The sequence below is a fragment of the Polypterus senegalus genome, chromosome 7 (genome assembly GCF_016835505.1).
Source record: "Polypterus senegalus isolate Bchr_013 chromosome 7, ASM1683550v1, whole genome shotgun sequence".
In the NCBI taxonomy this organism is placed as follows: domain Eukaryota; kingdom Metazoa; phylum Chordata; class Cladistia; order Polypteriformes; family Polypteridae; genus Polypterus; species Polypterus senegalus.
Window position 1 is genome coordinate 110,795,741 of NC_053160.1, and position 21,049 is coordinate 110,816,789.

Below are 21,049 nucleotides of genomic sequence, written 5' to 3' on the forward strand. Positions count from 1 at the left end.
TGAGTTTAGAGCAAGCACGTTTTAACCAAACATGCACAGACACAGACAGTCAAGGTAAAGTGAGACTTGAACTAGTGATGTGTCGTTCGCGAACGAGAGGAGCCGATGCCCATCGAACACAGCCGAAGCTTCAGCCGCTCCTGCTCAGCTCTGCAGAAAATCCATTCGGCAGGGGCGGGACTATATGGGCACACAGAACATTTGCTCATAATACCGGCTCTTTCACGAACGACACATCGGAGTAGGATCGTACCAATATGTGAAAGAAGGAAGGGGGGCAGACGCTCCGAAGACAACAAGTGTTGGTAAAGGCCAGGTACACAGAGCTGTTGTTGTGACAGACGAGGAACCAGATTTAAATGCAAGCGCATCGTGAAGAAAAAAAGAATGTAATATGAAAATATCCGTTAGAGCAGGGTCAACAATAAACCTGCACAGACGTATAAGAACCACCCACCCATCCATGCAACTGGAGGAGAGCGTGCCCTTTCTCCTGCCATCCAATGACCCTGGACAAGAGCCAAGTACTTCTGCTGCAGCATCCACTGTCTTACTGAAAACTGCAGGTATAACACGGTCTTCAGTTCAAACCAAAATAAGCACATTTATTCCAAAACAAATGATGCCAGACAAACAAATAAGTGTCGATGAGGAGCTGGCTAAAATGATAGCTAGCGACTTTCAACCAATTTTCCAATGTGGAGGACAGAGAATTTACAACTTTTGTAAAGGCCTTAAACCCCATGTATGTTCTCCCTATCAGAAAACTTTGTCCTAAACAATTATTCCACAACTATATAACAAGGAGTGTGCATTATGGCAAGACAGAGTCAAAAAAGCTTCAGCAGTTTGCCTTACAACTGACTGCTGGACATCCAGAACAACATGCTCATACATGTCTGTCACTTGTCACTTTATTGAAAACCTTAAGATGACATCCTGCCTTCTTGACTGTTTTGAGTTTGCTGAGAGACATACTGCAGAAAACCTAGCAGAGGAGCTACTAAGAGTGGCAAAAGAATGGCAAGTAAATGACAAAGTGGTGTGCTGTGTTACTGATAATGCAGCAAACATAACAAAAGCCATAAAAAATTTCCAGTGGACTCACAACCCATGCCTTGCACACACAATAAACCTGATAGTTAAAGCTGCGCTGAAGGTGGCGAAACCAACTGTGGACAAGGTAAAGGCTACTGTAGAGTTTTTCCATAAAAACACAATTGCTACGGAGAAGCTGAAGTCTATGCAACGCCAGATGGGGATGCCAGAGCTAAGGCCCAAACAAGAGTGTGCTACAATGGTAGGAAGACTTTGCATTGTCGCTACATCGGTCCCCCAAGAAAGAGTCTTCTCAAAAACAGGACAAATAATCACGGAGAGGAGAAATTGCATCAGCCTATCTAAGCTGAGGCATCTGGCATTTCTGAATGCCAAACTGGCCTAAAACCTTTTATTCAAAGAGTCATAGTGTTGTGTTGTTGTTGAGTTTGGCCTTTATTTAATTTGTTTGCTATGGTTTTGTGTTAAGTTGTTCATTTAAAGCTTTTATTAAAATGTTAAACAATAGTAACTGTATTTTTCATAATGAAAAAATGCATAAAAATACGTAATGTCTAAAAAACAATGAATAAGAAATTGCTTATACACAAACCATTCATAATTGCTTAATTAGGCTAAAATATTAGCATCCAAGTGATACTAAACGAAGAGCCATTCGGGAGCCGTAAGAGCCGGCTCTTTTAAGGGAGCCGATCCAAAAGAGCCGGAGCTTTGAAAAGAGCCGGAGTTCCCATCACTAGAGACTTCTGGTACGTACACAAGCTGCCTTGTTCTAATGTTATTTTCTTTTAGCTGTGCTATTTGGAGGGCAAGTGCATATGAAGTATTATACAGTGATCCCTCGCTATATCACGCTTCGACTTTCGCGGCTTCACTCTATCGTGATTTTTTCTCATACACGCCTATCTCACTACGCATGCGCTTTCTGAGAACTTTTATCTAAGCCCCACAATGGCTCCTAAACGTGCTGCTTTTTCTAAGCCTTCTGACAATAAAACTAAGCGCCGGAGGAAGATGCTTACTATCCAGGAGAAGGTGAAACTCTTGGATATGATCAAAGATGGCAATACCCTACAAAAGCCTCCTCATGCATATATAAAGACAGCGCCAGCAACTGCCTATCAAGATGTTCTTCATCCGCGCACCCAGACACCTACTGCCTACTCCTAGTACTCTTTCAGCGGAAGAAGACAACGATGCACCTGCTGAAGATACTGCACCACCTGAAGACTCTCCTACTGAGGTTGTGCCTTCATAGGTTAGTGGTTGTGTGTAAGAACTATGTGTGTGTGTGTGTGTAATTAAATGTACAGTACAATGATCTACTATATAAAAGTGGTCGGGATTGTCCTTCCGTCCCGTGAGTGCAAAGCGTAGAGGTATTCGGCTTATCACAGACTTACTACTTGTGGCTTGCAGTATGAAGTGACACGATATGAGCAGAGTTCTGGTGCTCCCATCGTTTCCTTGCTTTTGTGCGCGATGCGCTGGAAAAAAAGACAAAATTATGTCTCTGGAAATAATTAATGTTGATGGAGTACAAATACCTCACCGCGTAGTAAATATCAGGCGAGATGGTGCTTGCTTATTCTCATCTATAACTTATTTAGTGCGTGAAACTCCATCTTTAGCGGTACAGATTCGGGCTGACATTGTACGACTTTGGACAGGCACTCGAGGGGATAAAAAAATGTAGGTTTTCGGGAGATGTTATGAATAGGCACTGTTCTCATTCCTTACACTTACATGCCTGATGTACACATGGAGTGCGCACAAATTGAGGATAAAAGTTGGTCACCTTAAAAGGCGGGTGAGCCTAGTAAATATGATATTTGCAACGCATGATATGTCTTATTTTCTCTTATTTTGTCTAATATATTGGGTAATACGAGTGTAATGGTGACTAAAGGGTGTTATTTCATGTCTATAGGGCTCTAATAATGTTAAAAAATGTATTTAGAAGGTCGTAAACAGGTTTTCTATACTCTAACTGCGAAAATATTCGATTTATAAATAAAGAATCCTACTTCGCGAAAATTCATTTATCACGGTAGAGTCTGGAACGCATTAACCGTGATAAACGAGGGTTCAGTGTACTGTCAGTGTACCGTATATCTTGTCACTGTATAAGTAGTTTGCACTGTTCAAACATACATGTTACCTACTATAGCTATTGGCTTCAAAAGCTTTGTTGTTTAAAACTGAGATTTGGAACTTTGTGTTATTTGTGCATCTTTATTTTGTAAAGGTTATTTATTTTTACTCATTTTTTATTTTATTATTTGGAAATAACAGACTTTGCACATTATTTTATATTTTTGTCTGTCTTATTACAACATTTCTAAAAAATAAATAATTTATTATGATCAAACAGTTACTCAGTACTTGAGTAGTCTTTTCACCAAGTACTTTTTTACTCTACTTGAGTAATTTTTTTGGATGACTGCTTTTTACTTCTACTTGAGTAATATTATTTTGAAGTAACGCTATTCTTACTTGAGTACAATTTTTGGCTACTCTACCCACCTCCGTCAGTATAGTTCATTTTGGAAAGCATGGTGGGACTGATGCAACATTATTCATATTCATACATTCATGCAGTTGTAATCAGTGACTGTGTTTTTTTTTCTCTCTCTGATCTTGCCCAATATCCACGTTATAGTGCATAGTGGTGTTTCTTTTGTGCAGAGGAAAGAATAGTACAGAGAGTTCAGTTCCGCGCTATATACAATCATCAAATTGAAATGTTAACAGTTCCCACACATCCAAGGACCATCCTTTCTACATTTATGATATGTATACCTGTTGCAATGTACACAACTTTCTCTATGCTGTGGCTCCTATTTCATTGAAAGGGCACCTTACACTAAGTTTGCTTTCTTGGAGGATGCAGCGGTCTTGGAACAGAAGCTTGTCGATGTTGCATCCTCTTTTTCTTTTTACTTCGCATTTTCTTGTAAAAAGGCGATGAAGTTCCTCTGCAAGGTGGGCCAAGAACACTCTTCGTTTCTCGGTGGACCCCATGCATGCCTTGCAACAGTACATGTGTGTTCATCATCACCAGGTCAAGCATGTTGTAGCACACAGCAACTGGCCACCTCCGTGTTCCTGTTAGCAGTGAATAAGCTCGTGCCTTCTGGTCCATGATGTCAACACAGCACTGGGGTGAAAAAAAGAAAGAGAAAAATATATGTCACATTCTGAAGAAATTATTTTATGACCTGAATAGTACCAATCAGAAAATATCATCGCACTAAAGCAATATTATTTGAAAAGTAACAGCGTCAGATCAGGAGTGGGGTAGGGACAGCATGAATGTGACTGAGAGAATAAAACTGAAAAAAAAGTACCTAAAATTTAAACCCGATCTGACGCTTAATACAGGAATTAATACAGTGGATCCTAAGTGTAACTTCAAAATAAATTCTGCAGTTAGAACATGGGGACATGATTGGAAACTTATTGAGCAGATTTTATCACAAATGTCTTTTTTTTCACTCAAAAAACCATAGACACATTGAATAAATTGCCAAGCTATATGGTGTAGAGTAGGCCTTTAGGGACCTTTCATGGATTAATTTTATCAATGGGATAAATTAATAGTAACATCAAAAAAATCTTTATTTTTTATATAAATACAGCAGAGTGTAATCAACGTAGAACTGAAAGTAAGCATTTCAGGAGGTTCTCCACAAATGGCAAAAATCAAACAAAAATTATACATATGATCACTTTTAGCTCTGATCCCTAAATATGTCTAGCATCATAGATAGATAGATAGATAGATAGATAGATAGATAGATAGATAGATAGATAGATAGATAGATAGATAGATAGATAGATAGATAGATAGATAGATAGATAGATAGATAGATAGATACTGTATTAATCCCTAGAGGAAATTCACATACTCCAGCAGCAGCATACTGATAAAGAACAATATTAAAGAGTGATAACAATGAAGGTATAGCAGACAGATAACAATTTTGTATAATATTAACGTTTACCCAAGGGTGGTATTGAAGAGTCGCATAGTGTGGGGGAGGAACAATCTCCTCAGTCTGTCAGTGGAGCAGGATAGTGACAGCAGTCTGTCATACCCAAGTGAGACAGCATTAATCATGTCTTGTTCATTTTCTAACTTGCTTATTCCAGACAATTAATCAATATTGCAAAAGCTGCACATAATCCTAGAAGCAAGTTTGGCTTTAGAGAATAATTCAAAATCAATTCATTTGACAAATTTTATTTGAAACTGGGTCTTCATTAAAAGTTGAAGTTCAAAGGACTGACTATATTGTTAAAATAACATCGCTATACATATCATCTTGTCTCCACAGAGAATGGTGGAGTGGAATTTCCTGTTTGCTCCACAGGGGCAAAGGAGCTGTTTTTTTGGCTAAAACAGTCACAAGTGTCCACCAAGCCAGGTTTAATTTGTTGTACAATATTCATTTCAGTTTTAATTTTGCTGACATTAGGGTTCTTCTCCTTTTTCGACTCCAGCTTGCCTGGTTGAGGTATAGGACTCCCTTTAAACCAGCCCTGGTAGTACTTCCGGTGTGTCGGCACTTTAGTGAGGAAGCACTTCCTAGTCAGTACTGTTTTGCAAATATGTATTTTAGCAGAACACAGCCTGCTACACCCCCCACTCCCCATTCAGTCAGAAGGCATAACCCTGCTGCACTCCTCACAGCTGAAGTTTGTATTCAAGTGTTTATCTGGCGATGCATTTATAAGGAATTATATACAGTGGTACCTCGGTATACATCCTTAATCTGTTCCACATCCTTTGATTTATACCAAACAGGACATATACCAAACTAATTTTTCCCATAAGAAATAAAGGGAAAATGATTAATCCGTTCCCATGAAAAAAAATCCTATTGTTATTGGCATATTTTATACATTGATGAGGTTGTATAAATTATTTAAATACTGCTTAATACTAAAATACATAAATACAAAAGCAATTAGATCAAATAAATGAAAATTTAACCTCACTTTACTTATTAATAACGTCTTTGTTTTTCACAATCATAGATACTGTCATTCTCAGCATACAGTATGCAGCAGTCATGTTCCGGATACACATGCCACCTTCATACTTTTCAACAATCAATTCAAATTTACGCGAAAAAACACAAAATCACGTGAAAATTCACATATTATAGCACGGGTTGTTCACTGAATGCTAGCAACTGGCGTACTGACGCTCATGGGCAGTCATGGCTTTGTCTCGAGAAAGGTAAACAAGGGTAGCGCACGGTGTTCTAGCACAGAGTCGTATTCCAAACAAAGGTCGTATACCAAGCAAAATTTTCCGCGTCCAAACAGGACGTATACCAAGTTGGACTTATTCCAAAGCAGACGTATACCGAGGTACCACTGTATAGGTAATGAAATATTGTGATTTGAGATGCATACATTTAATATAATAATAATCTGTGTAAATATAAAATGACAGAAGACATGCGTGGCAAGAAATACTGAACACATGGCTAAAACAGAAAATGTTTTCACGTTATAGTAATCACAACATAATTTTGATGTGAAGTATAGCATTTGTGAAGACTGAAGTCCAAATATCAAATAAACAATTTTGCAAAAGGTGTAACAAAACAAGTATGCTTTTATTCAAGAATAAAACCTAAGAAAAAGAAATTGCTCAATTGACATGTTGCTGAAGCCCAGCTATCGGTCAGTACCAGTGGCGGCTGCTAGCTTTTGAAACAGGGGAAGCTCATATTAGGCCTTCATCATAAAATTCATTATGTTATTTGTACATAAACTTTGCCCTCCGTTCCTTTTGCAGAAAATGGTCTGTGACCCTGTAGTACCAATTGGCCGTCTTTTCCAGGGACTTAACCAGTTTCCTCTCAATGGCCAGGAGAGCAAGGTTGCTCAAACGATCTTGGCCCATTGTGTTGCGGGTGTAGGACTTGACCCGTTTTAAACAGGAGAAGCTCCTCTCTACACCTGCAGATGTAGCGCCAGTTGTTGCCACTAACAACAACAGCTTGTATAGCTGAGGCATTGCACTATCCAACTCCATGTCTTTAAAAAACACCAAGAAATCACACAGCTTACCCCTGCTCCCCTGTAAGTCATGATCTGAATATAGTACTTGAAGTTCAGACCTCAGTCTCCCTGAGTCAAAGAAATGGCCATAACTTTTCAGCACACTTTCAAATGCCTCCTCTGGAAACACTTGTCTCATTTCATCAAATTTCCCTGGATTGACTAATTCTAAGAAGCTCATGCTTTCCGAATTTGAAAAACGTTGAGAAATCTACTCCATGAAATTGTCTAGGATGGCCATGTACAAATTTCCGTAGTGGTCCTGGGGATCCTGTAATTGTGACAGACGGCACTTTCTAATAGGTTCATCTCGAGGGTCTGATGTGAGATTTGCTGCTTTTGCATGAACTCCTCTGACCTCTTCTCCTTGACAAAGCAAGGAAAGACCCAGTTCTTTTTTTGCAGTAAAGAACATCCATAGCCCTTTGCTGGACAATATCAAAGACAAAATCTGTCTCAGAGAATATTTGTTCATATATGTACAACATGAACACAAACTCAAAATCCTCCAGTTTCATTATGAAGCCTTTGGCAGCATCTAATGTGTCATCATCCATGCTCTCATCCTGGGTAATCTTGTCAAAAGTCTGCATAATTGTTTCCCACAGTGCTCACTATCCGTGATGTGAAATTCCATCGAGTAGGAGCGTTTCTGGGAAATCTTGAAGACCTTGCAGACTCAAGAAAAGACATCCTTTTTGTGGACTTTGAAAAAAAAGTGGTGAACTCAGAGAGAGATGCAAAAAATATTCTTGACTCAGGCAAGCATTTAGCACCCTGGGACAACACCAGGTTCAGTCTGTGTGCATAGCAATGCATAAACACTGCACTAGGGGCTATTACTTTAACTTTGACCTGTAGGCCATTAAGAGAAGAAGCAAAGACAGCAGCCCCATCATAGGTTTGTGCCACAAGTTTTTCTCTAAAACTGTAGCCCTGCATGTTCTCGTTTAAAACTTCAAACACAGACTGAGCATCTCTACCCCCTGACACATCCAAAAATCCAGTGAAGCACTCTTGAATTTTACCTGCACTATCCACATATCTAACAATGACAGACAGTTGGGCATGGCAAGATATGTCAGTTGCTTCATCCACCTGCCATGCAAAAAAAGGGGCAGTCTGAATTTCACCTTTTATATGATCAGAAACAGTGGCTGCGAGAGCAGAGATCAAGCCATTTTGTATTGAGTGGGATATACCAGAAAACACAGCTGATGACTGAAATTGTGTGGCCAAGACAGAGTCATATTTAGCTAATGTTTCTGTAAATTCCCTGTAATTCCCCTTATTTGCTGATTCACTACTCTCATCATGCCCCCTGAATGCCAGCTCCTGACGGCCAAGCAAGGAAGTCACATCAATTAGACGGTTTAGGAAGGCCCTGTTTTTTTTTACTGTTTCATTATGTTTTGCCACCTGAAAGCGAAGACCTTCATTGATTGCATGTTCAACCCTGACCCTGCCCAGACAACTTAACCTTGCACATGAACTCACATGTTCTTTGCACTTTTCATGCCTTTTGTATGCCCTGTCAAAGTTACCCAGATCCCCAAAACCCACGTTTGACCAAACACATCCCATTCTCTGAGAAGGTTTCATCAAGAGGCATGGCCAACAGTACATTTTCTTTGTCACAGCACTTCCAGTCAGCCAGTTCACCTTGTCATACCAGGATAGCTGAAAAGACCTGTTATTTTTTCCTGGTTTTTGCACCAGATCAATTTTGGGCGTTGGTCTGCCCTGCCGTTTAATTCTGAGTCTCTCCTCATAAGGATGACTACTAAATGGTTTTGTCAAAAGCACGTCAACAATATTAGCACCGTCTGCCATTATGCACAGCTTGCTAGCTGGCTATTTCCCCTTCCACAAGCTACTTTAATTATATGAATGAACTAACTTTACAATGCTGAAACAAGGAGCAAAGTCAAGAACGCTATAATATGTTTTTTTTTTATTATTTAAAGAATGATTTGTACAAACAAAAATGGTTTATATCACCAGCAAACAATACAGAGTGCAGCAGTTTGTCGTACGACTTCACCTGCAAATCCGCATGAAACTGAAGTCGAATCTCTGTAGTGCTGATGTATACTTAAGACATGCTGTCAATCAAAAAAGGGGTTCGCCCTTTAAGCAGCTCCTCCAATCATCATGCAGCAGCCCAGCGTCCGGGCCCACCCACTGCTCCATTCACTCCCAGAGAAGCTGAGCTTCCCTGGAAGTCACGATTTTGGTGCATTTATCCAATTACCATCCAGCTTTTCTCCAGTGAAAAAAGCTCCTCTGTGCTTGCCCATAGAGCTCCAGTGAAGCTGGGCTTCAGGAGGGTTTAAAGCGCTGTGCTGCACGGAAATGTATGACAAGAAAATCGCGTCAAACAATCTACAATAAATACCTGATTCTGAACGAGCTAGTCATGAAGTTGAACGTGTTCTAGCGCACTTTTATTAAAACCAATATAAATACGACAGTGCATATATGAACATTTGTTTTCTGACATAGTAGAGGAAGCGGAGCTTCTCTTGTAGTCTTAGAGCAGATCTGTGCTCTGTCACGGATCTGCACAGATGATGCAGTGGATGTGCATCTGTTTAGCAATGGCAAGGTAATAGGTTTGAATCATGCATCATCTCTGCGTTTTAGCACTTTGTTTAGCAAGCTTGTATTATTATAATATAATGAAAACATACATTTGATGTGAGTCTGGAACATCCTGTGTAAATTTATGGTACTTAAAACATGTTACTTTTACTCACACTCAAACATTTGTATTAAAATGTCATTCAAATGATTTTTTATTCAGTTTTATTCTTGGATTCTTGGATTTAAAAAAATTATTCAAATGACATTTTGATCGGGAAGTCTTTTGCGAGGTGAAGTAATGTTCACCATAGACACTGCAGTGTCTGTTTCCTCAACAAGACCCCAAGAAGAAATGACTGAGCTGTGTTTGTGTTTCTGCTTCGAGCTACCAACCTCTTGATTATTAGACAGCAGTCTTTAATTTTGCACCAGTCAAGTGGACTTATCTACTTTGTATCAAGTAATATTTGGGCTTCAGTTTTTACACATTGACAGCAAAATGAAAATTGAACAGTTTCTTTTTCTTCAGTTATATTCTTGAATAAATTTGCACTTATTTTGTTATACCTTTTGTGAAATTGTTTATTTGATATTTGGACTTCAGTCTTCACATTGTCACACTTGGGTCACAAAGTTGCACAGATACACTCAGGAAATTCCAGAGACAAAAACTTTATTCAAATACTTCAATCAAAAATAGTCTCTTTCAGGAGTGATCCGGGCTCTGTGTCAACTTGGAGGGCACGGCTCCATCTCTCAATTAAAAGAACAGAAAACCTTTCTCTTCAAAGGGGTGTGCTTCGGGAGCGGCGGCGGCAGCAGCAGCAGTGATTCAATGGGAAACAAATACAGTTTATTTTTAATCTCCTCTCTGCTAGATTAGCTGTTTTTAGTTATGTGTTCAACATTTCTTGCCTTACATTTCCTTTCATCCTACATTACATGTATCTACTCCAAATAACAACATATTATTTACCCTATGCAATTCCAGACACCTATCTTCTAGATAAAGAGACTTCAGCTCTGAGAGTTTTGTGTCTATCTTGACTTCAGCTGCCTTGGTGGGAGATGGGATCACAGGCTGTCTGCTGCAAGTGCTGATTGACACATTTGCAAAACAAAGACGTTGATGCAAGGGAATTTAAGGTTGCCTGGCTTTAGGGATTCTAGTGTTAAGGTTGCTGGGGTGGATGAGATTCAACCGGAGATGTTGAAAGCACTGAACATCATTGGGACAGCATGGTGAACATGTCTATTTGGTACACCTTGGAAGGGGTGGGTAAAAGGCCTTTGACCTGGCAGACTAGATTGGGGGGTCCTCATGTTTAAGAAAAGTAACCAGAGGATGTATTCCAAATATGAAGGGATCATACTTCTCAGCCTCCCAGGTTATGTCTAAGATACAAAAAGGAACAATGTAGATTCCTTTCTGTCTGTAAAACAATTGGCCATCTCTTCTCCCTTGCACAGTTGCCGAAGTGTACATGGGCATATGATAAACCAGTCTGTATGTGTCTTTTGAATTTGAAAAATACACTTGACTGTCCTGTTGACATATGCTGTGGCAGTTGCTGCAGGAATATGGAGTAACAGGGCTTCTTTTTCCTGCTATTTGTTGTCTATATGAACAAAATGAGGGCTGTATTTGGGTAGTTTGTTGGAAAATACACCTTACTGTGCTGATGACATATGATGTGGCAGTTGCTGCAGGAATATGACATAACAGGGCCTCATTTGCCTGCTATTTGTTGCCTATACAAACAAAATGAGGGCTGTATTTAAGGAGATTGTTTACAGTGGGTGTTGGTCTCTTACAAGGTTGTGCCTTTGCACCATTCCTTTTTGTGGATTTTATAGACAGGATATGAAGGTGCAGTTCAGGATATGAGGATGTCCAGTGATTCACTTCTGAGTGTGAAGTGCCTGGGGTGAAGATCAGCACCTCTAAATCTGAGATCATTGTTCTCTCTTTTAAGAGTTTTGCTCTGTCCAGGTGAATGGGGGGCAACTGCCCATGGTGGAGTTTAGATATCTCTGGCTCTTGTTCATGATAGATGGATTGAAGGAGGAAAGGACTATGAGATTAACAAATGGATTGGAACAATAGCTGTTCCTGTGAGAGCTTTATCAACTTTATTGATGGCAGTTTATTGAAGTGGGAGCTGACCTTAAAGACAAAGCTTGCAGTAAACTAATTAATTCCTTGTCCTCATCTATGGTCATGAGCTGTGGGTAATGACCAAAAGAATCAGATCAAGAAAACATGCAGCAGAAATTAAAGTCTCCACAGAATTGTGGGGTTGGCCCTCCATAATAGGGCAAGAAGCTAAATTTGTGAGAGCCTCAGAGTAGACTCTGATTAAGAGGAGCCAGTTACAAAAAAGGTATCATTATACTTTTGTATTCCTAAACTATTCAGTTTCCAGACTTAGTCTGCATTGTAATGAAAGGTAGCCCTGTTATCAATGATGGTCCCTTATAACGCGAGAAAAGACAAAGCAAGATATTCTGGCAGTGTGATCAAATAATTGCACAAAACAATCTCCTATGGCAATCCAAAATAACATTTAGAGATATCTCAAAATGAATTTCAGATATCTATACTTTTTCAGATATCTGAAACTTGCTTTGAGATATCGTAAAATAATTTCCTTTACATTTTAAGATATCTGCAATACATTTTGATATATCTGAAATGGATTTCAAGACATCTTAAATACATTTTCAAATATCTCAAAATAACCGTGCCTGCACTTCAACATATCCTCAAATTAATTTTCAGATATCTTAAATTGACCTATCACGCATTTTAAGGTATCCAGATATCTCAAAACATATTCCTGTCCAATTTCAGATATCCCAAATAGATTTTCGAGATATCTCAAAATTATTTCCTGTAAAAATGCCTATTCTTTCAATGGGACGCAGTTTATTATAAGATATCTCAAAATGTATTTGAGATATATTTAAATGAGCAGGAATGGCTTTTGAGATATCTGAAAATGTATTTTGGATATCTGAAATTGGACAGGAATCTGTTTTGAGATATCTGGAAATGTATTTCAGAAACCTTTAAATTGTATTGTCGATACAGTATGTGAAAATGCTTTTGAGATATCTTGAAATACAACTTGAGATATCTAGGAATATATTGTAATATATCTGAAATGGAGCAGAGACACATTTTAAGATATTGTGAAATTAATTTTATATATCTAAAAATGTATTTTAGATATCTCAAACAACAGTGAATTTTAAGTTATCTTAAATGCTTTTTAAGATATCTTAATTATATTTCGAGATATCCTAAAATAATTCCCCAGTCATTTTAAGAAATCTCAAATTCATTTTGAGATATCTGAAATGCATTTTCAGATATCTCAACATAACTTCCTCTGCATATTAAGATATCTCAAATACATTTTCAAATATCTTTAAATTACTTCCTGTGCATTTCAAGATATCTCAAATGCATTTTGAGATATCTTAAAATAGACAGGAAGTCCCTTTGAAAGAATAGGAAATTTACAGGAAGTGATTTTGAGATATCTCAAAATGTATTTGAGATATCTTTTAATGCACAGGAAGTTATGTTAAGATATCTCTAAATGTATTTGAGATATCTCAAAATGCACAGGAACCTATTTCGAGATATCTTGAATTGCATTTAAGATATCTTGAAATGCATTTCAGATATCTCAAAATGTATAGCATATCATTTCACGATATCTTGAAATCTATTTGAGATATCCAAAAATTCTTTTTAGATATCTTAAAATAGGTGCATTTTAAGATATCTGTAATTTAATTTGAGATATCTAAAATGCATTTCCAGATATCTCAACATAACTTCCTGTGCATTTTAAGATATCTTGAATACATTTTCAGATATCTTAAAATAGACAGGAAGTCCCTTTGAAAGAATAGGAAATTTTACAGGAAGTGATTTTGAGATATCTCAAAATGTATTAGAGATATCTTTTAATGCACAGGCAGCTATCTTAAGATATCTCTAAATGTATTCGACATATCTCAGAATGCACAGGAACTTATTTCGAGATATCTTGAATTACATTTCAGATATCTCAAAATGTACAGCATATAATTTCAAGATATCTTGAAATCTATTTGAGACTAGCAGAATACCCACACTTCGCAGCGGAGAAGTAGTGTGTTAAAGAAGTTATGAAAAAGAAAAGGAAAAATTTAAATAATAACGTAACATGATTGTTAATGTAATTGTTTTGTCATTGATATGAGTGTTGTCATATCTATATATATATACAGTATCTTCTGTATATATATATATATATATATATATATATATATATATATATACACATCTATATCTATCTATATATATATCTATACTAATAAAAGGCAAAGCCCTCACTGACTCACTCACTCACTCACTCAGTCACTGACTCATCACTAATTCTACAACTTACCGTGAAGGTAGAAGGCTGAAATTTGGCAGGCTCATTTCTAACAGCTTACTTACAAAAGTTGGGCAGGTTTCATTCTGAAATTCTACGCATAATGGTCATAGCTATAAGCTATTTTTCTACATATACTGTAATGGAGTTGAGCTCGAAAGCTGTGGGGGGCTGAGTTTCGTGTGACATCATCACGCCTCCCACGTAATCACGTTAACTGACTGCCAACGCAGTACGTAGAAAACCAGGAACAGCTCCAAAAAGCGCTGAAGAAAACATGCATTATATAATTCAGAAGGCAGCGAAACAATAAGAAGCGAGCGAGTGACATATACAACCATATTCATGAGTGCTGCTACTTCGGAAACAAAGCACGGTGTAAACCTAAACTTTAAATTATGTTCATAGACAGGCTGCCGCTGGCGTTTGTCATGCTCAAGGGTAATGCGGGATACAAGTTTAATGAGAGGACGCAGGATATAAACGAGAGTTTTGATCACTTTGTAACTAAGTTAAAATTGCAGGTGAGGGGCTGTGCTTATGCAAATTCCGAGAGACTGTGTTTGTGGGGGATTGACAGTTAAGGCAGGTGGGGGATTCATCATCTCCCCTCCCATTCATCTCATTTCGCTCTGAGCTGAGCTCCGCAGGTAGCGCAGTGTTACGACTTTGTGATGCTGACACCAAATACTCACAGAAAAATCCACAAGTTAATACACACGCTGTGTCTAGAGTTTCTCCACACTGAATCCTCCAGGCACTACTTACACTACTTACTCTGTCAATGCATGATTTCCTGGTACACCGATTACATTGATCAGCGCTTCCAGATTCATTTTAGCCTCGCACCCCCTTGGTTTGAGAAGAAGTATGAAAAAATATGAGGTTAACTCAGAAAAACAGATCACCAATTGAAGCTTTATGAATAATCTATTCGCCATCAATAATTGTTTTGCTAAAGCCATACTCAGTGTATTCCTCCTTCCATTTTATAATTTTTCCGCCACTAGCCATGATTAAATGAACGGTAAAAAAGTAAGAGCGAAGCGAGGGTGATTTATTCAAGCAGGCAGGCGACAGCTCAATAGCTCGAATTTGGATATAAGTAGCTATTTAGTCGCCAGAAATATCTTTGTTAGGAATGGAAGTTGAATTTAGTCTTTAAATTTCTATGGTAAAGAAAAAGTTATGCAATGATGACTACTGTACATTTCACTATATAAAATCAAAACTTGTATATATAAAGTCATTTGCGAATATTTAAGGTCAATACTTGATTATATAAAGTCACTGTCGGAATAAATAAAGTCAAAACTTTAATATATAAAGTCAGCGTTGGTATATATAAAGTCAATACTTGTTTCTGAATATATAAAGTCAGCACTGGAATATATAAAGTAAAAACTTAAATATATAAAGTCAGCATCGGAATACAGGCTATAAAGTAAGCGCTGCAATATATAAAGTCAAAACTTCAATATATAAAGTCAGCGTTGGAATATACAAAGTCAGCACTGGAATACCCATCCATTTCCCAACACTTTGAATCCGACCACAGGGTCACGGGGGTCTGCTGGAGACAATCCCAGCCAACACTGGGCGCAAGGCAGGAACCAATTCTGGGCAGGGCACATGCATCATTTTCAAAACATTAACCGAACAGTGTTTTTTTAATTTATCTTTCTGAATACGTTTTTGTTAACTTAGTTCAGTTCAGAGTCGTTTCAATCAATAGATTTTGACTTTCACTTTATATATTCAGGAGTGAGTTTATATACTCCGATGTTGACTTTATATAATCAGGGATGACTTTATAAATTCCGACGCTGACTTTGTACATTCAGGTTTTGACTTTATATATTCCAGCGATGACTTTATATATTCAACTTTTGACTTTATATATTCCAGCGCTGACTTTATATATTCTGACGCTGGTACCAAGCAGGCAAATACATTGATTTTCTGAATATATAAAGTCGGCGTCAGAATATATAAAGTTAAAACTTTAATATATAAAGTCATTCCCGAATATATAAAGTCAAAACTTGAATATATATAGTCATTCCCGAATATATAAAGTCAGAACTTGAATATATAAAGTCAATGTTGGTATATATAAAGTTAAACTTGTTTCTGAATATATAAAGTCAAAAGTTGAATATATAAAGTCATCGCTGGAATATATAAAGAATTATTGATGGCAAATTGATTATTCATAAAGATTCAATTGGTGATCTGTTTTTCTTTGTTAACCTCATATTTTTTCATACTTCTTCTCAAACCAATTGAGTGCTAGGGTAAAATGAATCGGGAAACGCTGATCAATGTAATCGGTGTACCAGGAAATCATCCATTGACAGAAGTTCCCCTTTGCTTGGAATTGAAAGTGTGATTAAATGCATTATTTTTTAACGCGTTATGGAGCACATGAATCGAAGCTTCTCAGCTGTGCTTGTGCTAAGAAAAGGAAACATTTTAAAAATAACATAACACGATTATCACTGTAACCTTTTGTAAGTAGTGCCTGGAGGATTCAGTTTGGAGAAACTCTACAGACAGCGTGTGTATTAACTTGTGGATTTTTCTGTGAGTATTTGGTAGCAGCGTCACAAAGTCACTTCTATAAGACTGCGTTAGCTTCGGAGCTCAGCTCAGAGCGAAATGAGGTGAATGGGAGGGGAGATGATGACGTGACTCCCCCACCCGCCTTGACTGTCAATCCCCCACAAACACAGTCACTCGGAATTTGCATAAGCACAGCCCTTTACCTGCAATTTTAACTTAGTTACAAAGTGATCAAAACTCTCGTTTATATCCTGCGTCCTCTCATTAAACTTGTATCCCGCATTACCCGTGAGCATTACAAATGCCAGCGGCAGCGTGTCTATGAACTTAATTTAAACTTTAGGTTTACACCATGCTTTGTTTCCGAAGTAGCAGCACTCATGAATATGGTTGTATATGTAACTCGCTCGCTTATTATTGTTTCGCTGCCTTCTCAATTATATAATGCATGTTTTCTTCAGCGCTTTTTGGAGCGCTTCCTGGTTTTCTACGTACTGCGTTGACAGTCAGTTCACAGTTCAAAGCTTTACTTGCTGTCCGTTTGGCTTAAGCAAAATTAGTTCATTGATTGGTCACCTGTGCTTAGTGAGTCTGGTGTTGTTCAGACAGTGCTGCGACAACCACAGTGAGGTCCACTGGTTCTGACGTGTTATAATAAAGAGTCCTGCTAAACACACTACTGTAATAAAAACAAAGTACAAAGATAAAGGTTGGAGAACTGGATGGTAAACTCTTTGTACCTTTGTATGTTTTTTTGGCCAAGAAAGCAAAGCAATGGTTCAAGTAGCAGCCAGTGCTCCAGTGTAAATTCTTTTCAGGCATGAATATAAAAATGACTGTTGTGTTCTGGTGGTGGCATCATTTTAGGTTGCTCTGGGAGGAAGTGGTGGTTTTGTTGTCAGAAAGAGCTTCATAGATCCTCAGTTTTGTCAGGGCAAGAAAGGAGAAAAGATGTAAACGACAGTGCCAATTCCTGACTTGCAGTGGAATTACAATTAACATGCAAGCCCTGATGATGTCCCCTATTCGCATGTGTGTGACAGCCCATATCTTTTATGTGTGTTTGATTTTTGTATTATAGCTCTTTTATTGTAACACCTACTGTGTTTTGGAAATAAGTACAGTTTCAGTATTAGATAGATAGATAGATAGATAGATAGATAGATAGATAGATAGATAGATAGATAGATAGATAGATAGATAGATAGATAGATAGATAGATAGATAGATAGATAGATACTTTATTAATCCCAAGGGGAAATTCACAAAATAACCTTTTCCAGTTTATACCTGTGTTTATTCATCATGAATTTTCTGTAAAAGTACAATATTTAGATAGAAATGGGGAAAAAAGTAAAAAAAAAAACTAATCTGCTCTGGGCCACAGATGAGTTAATGATATTATCTGGAAAGAATATCTGCAATATAAAAATGGACTGATGTTGATGTTGACAGTTTCCTCCAGCAGTCCAAAGACATGCTGGTTAGGTGGATTGGCGATTCTGAATTGGCCCTAGTGTGTGCTTGGTGTGTGGGTGTATTTGTGTGTGTGTCCTGCGGTGGGTTGGCACCCTACCCAGGATTGGTTCCTGCCTTGTGCCCTGTGTTGGCTGGGATTGGCTGAAGCAGACCCCCGTGACCCTGTGTTTGGATCCAGCGGGTTAGAAAATGGATGGATAGATGGAAAAGTTACTTGATGTACTGCTAATTTAAGATAAAATAAAAAAAGTAATAAAAAAAAAACTAATCTGCTCTGGGCCACAGATGAGTTAATGATATTCTCTGAAAAGAATATCTGCAATATAAAAATGGACTGATGTTGCAAAATGATAGCACTAACAAGCTATAAAACACATACTATTATAATAATAAGCAGGCATTGGCTTTTGTTTATAAAATTAGATTTGGATGGAAAAGTTACTTGATGTACTGCTAATTTAATATAAAATAAAAAAATGCTGTAAGCTGCACAGTGGTATAGCGGTTTGTATTATGGTTTCACAACTTCGTCAAATTTAGTTTGAATCCTGATTTGCTTATTTAGTGGGTTGATATTACATATATATTCTTTTCATGTTTGTATGGGTTTCAGACAAACTTATCATCCTATTCCCCAAAACATGCATATTAGGAAAATTGGTGAGAGTAAACTGAATGTCTCCTTAAACAGACCGGTACCTCTTCCATTATTGATTCCTGTCTTTGCAAAATAGTTTTGGAATGTGCTCCATCATGCCATGAAACTGTAATAGGCGATATGTTCTGAAAAAAGATGGATGTAGAAAAATCATTAAAAAATTATTGCATCCAGGATGAAACTGAATACATAATTATTCATGCTGATTGTTAAAAAACAGAAAAGTAAACCCCCTAAAACAGTTGATATACAGACATCCTACACAATATAACAAAATGTAATGGGTAGGTTGCAAAAATAAATCAAAACTTTAGTGTATGACAGAATTGTGGATTTGTGTCCACAGAGTTTACATCAACTAAAAACACTATCTTTTCAGTGTTTTAAAAAGTGCACTCTTTAACCGAATCAGTGAAATAAGAATGTAAAAGAATGAGCATCATAGATGTTATGGAAAAGTAAGACATGATACTATTTACTGCAGTAGTTTCTTCTATATATAACAAATGTGCAACATAAGTGTTAAATAATTTGTCTTTGCTGCCTTATATTCATGTCTTTGTTTACCCATAGCTTGTTAATGACGAGATGTGTGAAATCTGTGAAGTGTGGACTGCTGAAGATCTCTACCCATGTCGTATCTGCACACGTGTGTTTCATGATGGCTGTCTGAGAGAAATGGGTTACCTGCACAAAAAGAACCTTCAGCATCTGACTGAAACTGCACATACTGCTACTGGGTGGAGTTGTTATTACTGTGTAAGTTGATTTTGTTGTCCCCTTTTTCTTCACTGTCTAAATTTAGCACCTCATTATGTATTTTCTTTCTTTGAGATTTTTGAGTTTGACCAAAACACTGGGATTTTATAGGTGACTCACTGCTGGTGTTTATCTTATAAATAATATGCCTTTAGTTTGTTAAAATCCAATATCTTTACAGAGATTTTCTTTTTACAGCAAAGAATGGTGATATTGAATGTTGGTATCATAGCAGAATATGCCGTACTGTCTCATTTGGTGGCAGTGGTGCAGTGAGCCAAGGCAGCGGAAAACGATAACTGGAAGGAATTAGTAAATGAGTTAGACTTTTAAAAGAACCCATGAAGCCAAGCCAGAGCACTACTACTTTTAAAGGGACATTTATTTATTCATTGTTTTGTCCTTTGTAGTGGTAGGGCTACACCACAGACCTGGGCCATCAATTTTGCACTGCACTCTTGGCATTCTCTCGATTAGCTTCAACAGGTAGTCACCTGAAATAAAACCATTGCCAAGAGTGTGCAAAGCAGTAATCAGAGCAAAGGGTGGCTATTTTGAAGAAACTAGAATATAAAACATGTTTTCAGTTATTTCATCTTTTTTTGTTAAGTACATAACTCCACATGTGTTCATTCATAGTTTTGATGCCTTAAGTGAGAATCTACCAATGTAAATGGTCATGAAAATAAAGAAAACGCATTGAATGAGAAGGTGTGTCCAAACTTTTGGCCTGTACTCTATATATATATATATATACACAGTGGGATGCAAAAGTTTGGGCAACCTTGTTAATAGTCATTATTTTCCTGTATAAATCATTGGTTGTTACGATAAAAAATGTCAGTTAAATATATCATATAGTAGACACACACAGTGATATTTGTGAAGTGAAATGAAGTTTATTGGATTTACAGAAAGTGTGCAATAATTGTTCAAACAAAATCAGGCAGGTGCATAAATTTGGGCACCACAAAAAAGAAATGAAATCAATATTTAGTAGATCCGCCTTTTGCAGAAATTACAGCCTCTAAACGCTTCCTGTAGGTTACAATGAGAGTCTGGATTGTGGTTAAAGGTATTTTGGACCATTCCTCTTTACAAAACATCTCTAGTTCATTCAGGTTTGATGGCTTCTGAGCATGGACAGCTCTCTTTAACTCACACCACAGATTTTCAATTATATTCAGGTCTGGGGACTGAGATGGCCATTCCAGAACGTTGTACTTGTTCCTCTGCATGAATGCCTTAGTGGATTTTGAGCAGTGTTTCGGGTCGTTGTCTTGTTGAAAGATCCAGCCCGACGCAGCTTCAGCTTTGTCACTGATTCCTGGACATTGGTCTCCAGAATCTGTTGATACTGAGTGGAATCCATGCGTCCCTCAACTTTGACAAGATTCCCAGTCCCTGCACTGGCCACACAGCCCCA

At 37.6% G+C, this 21,049-nt stretch overlaps 1 protein-coding gene across 3 annotated transcripts in view; it reads left to right on the top strand.

Moving 5' to 3' along the window:
* The window catches only part of phf24 (PHD finger protein 24), a 333,884-nt gene that overhangs the window by 45,322 nt on the left and 267,513 nt on the right, over positions 1 to 21,049 (top strand). For all 3 annotated transcript variants that reach the window (XM_039759156.1, XM_039759158.1, XM_039759159.1), the window contains exon 3: positions 19,438 to 19,623. In XM_039759156.1, the coding sequence (XP_039615090.1) occupies positions 19,438 to 19,623 (186 nt within the window). The remainder of the gene's footprint in view (positions 1 to 19,437; positions 19,624 to 21,049) is intronic.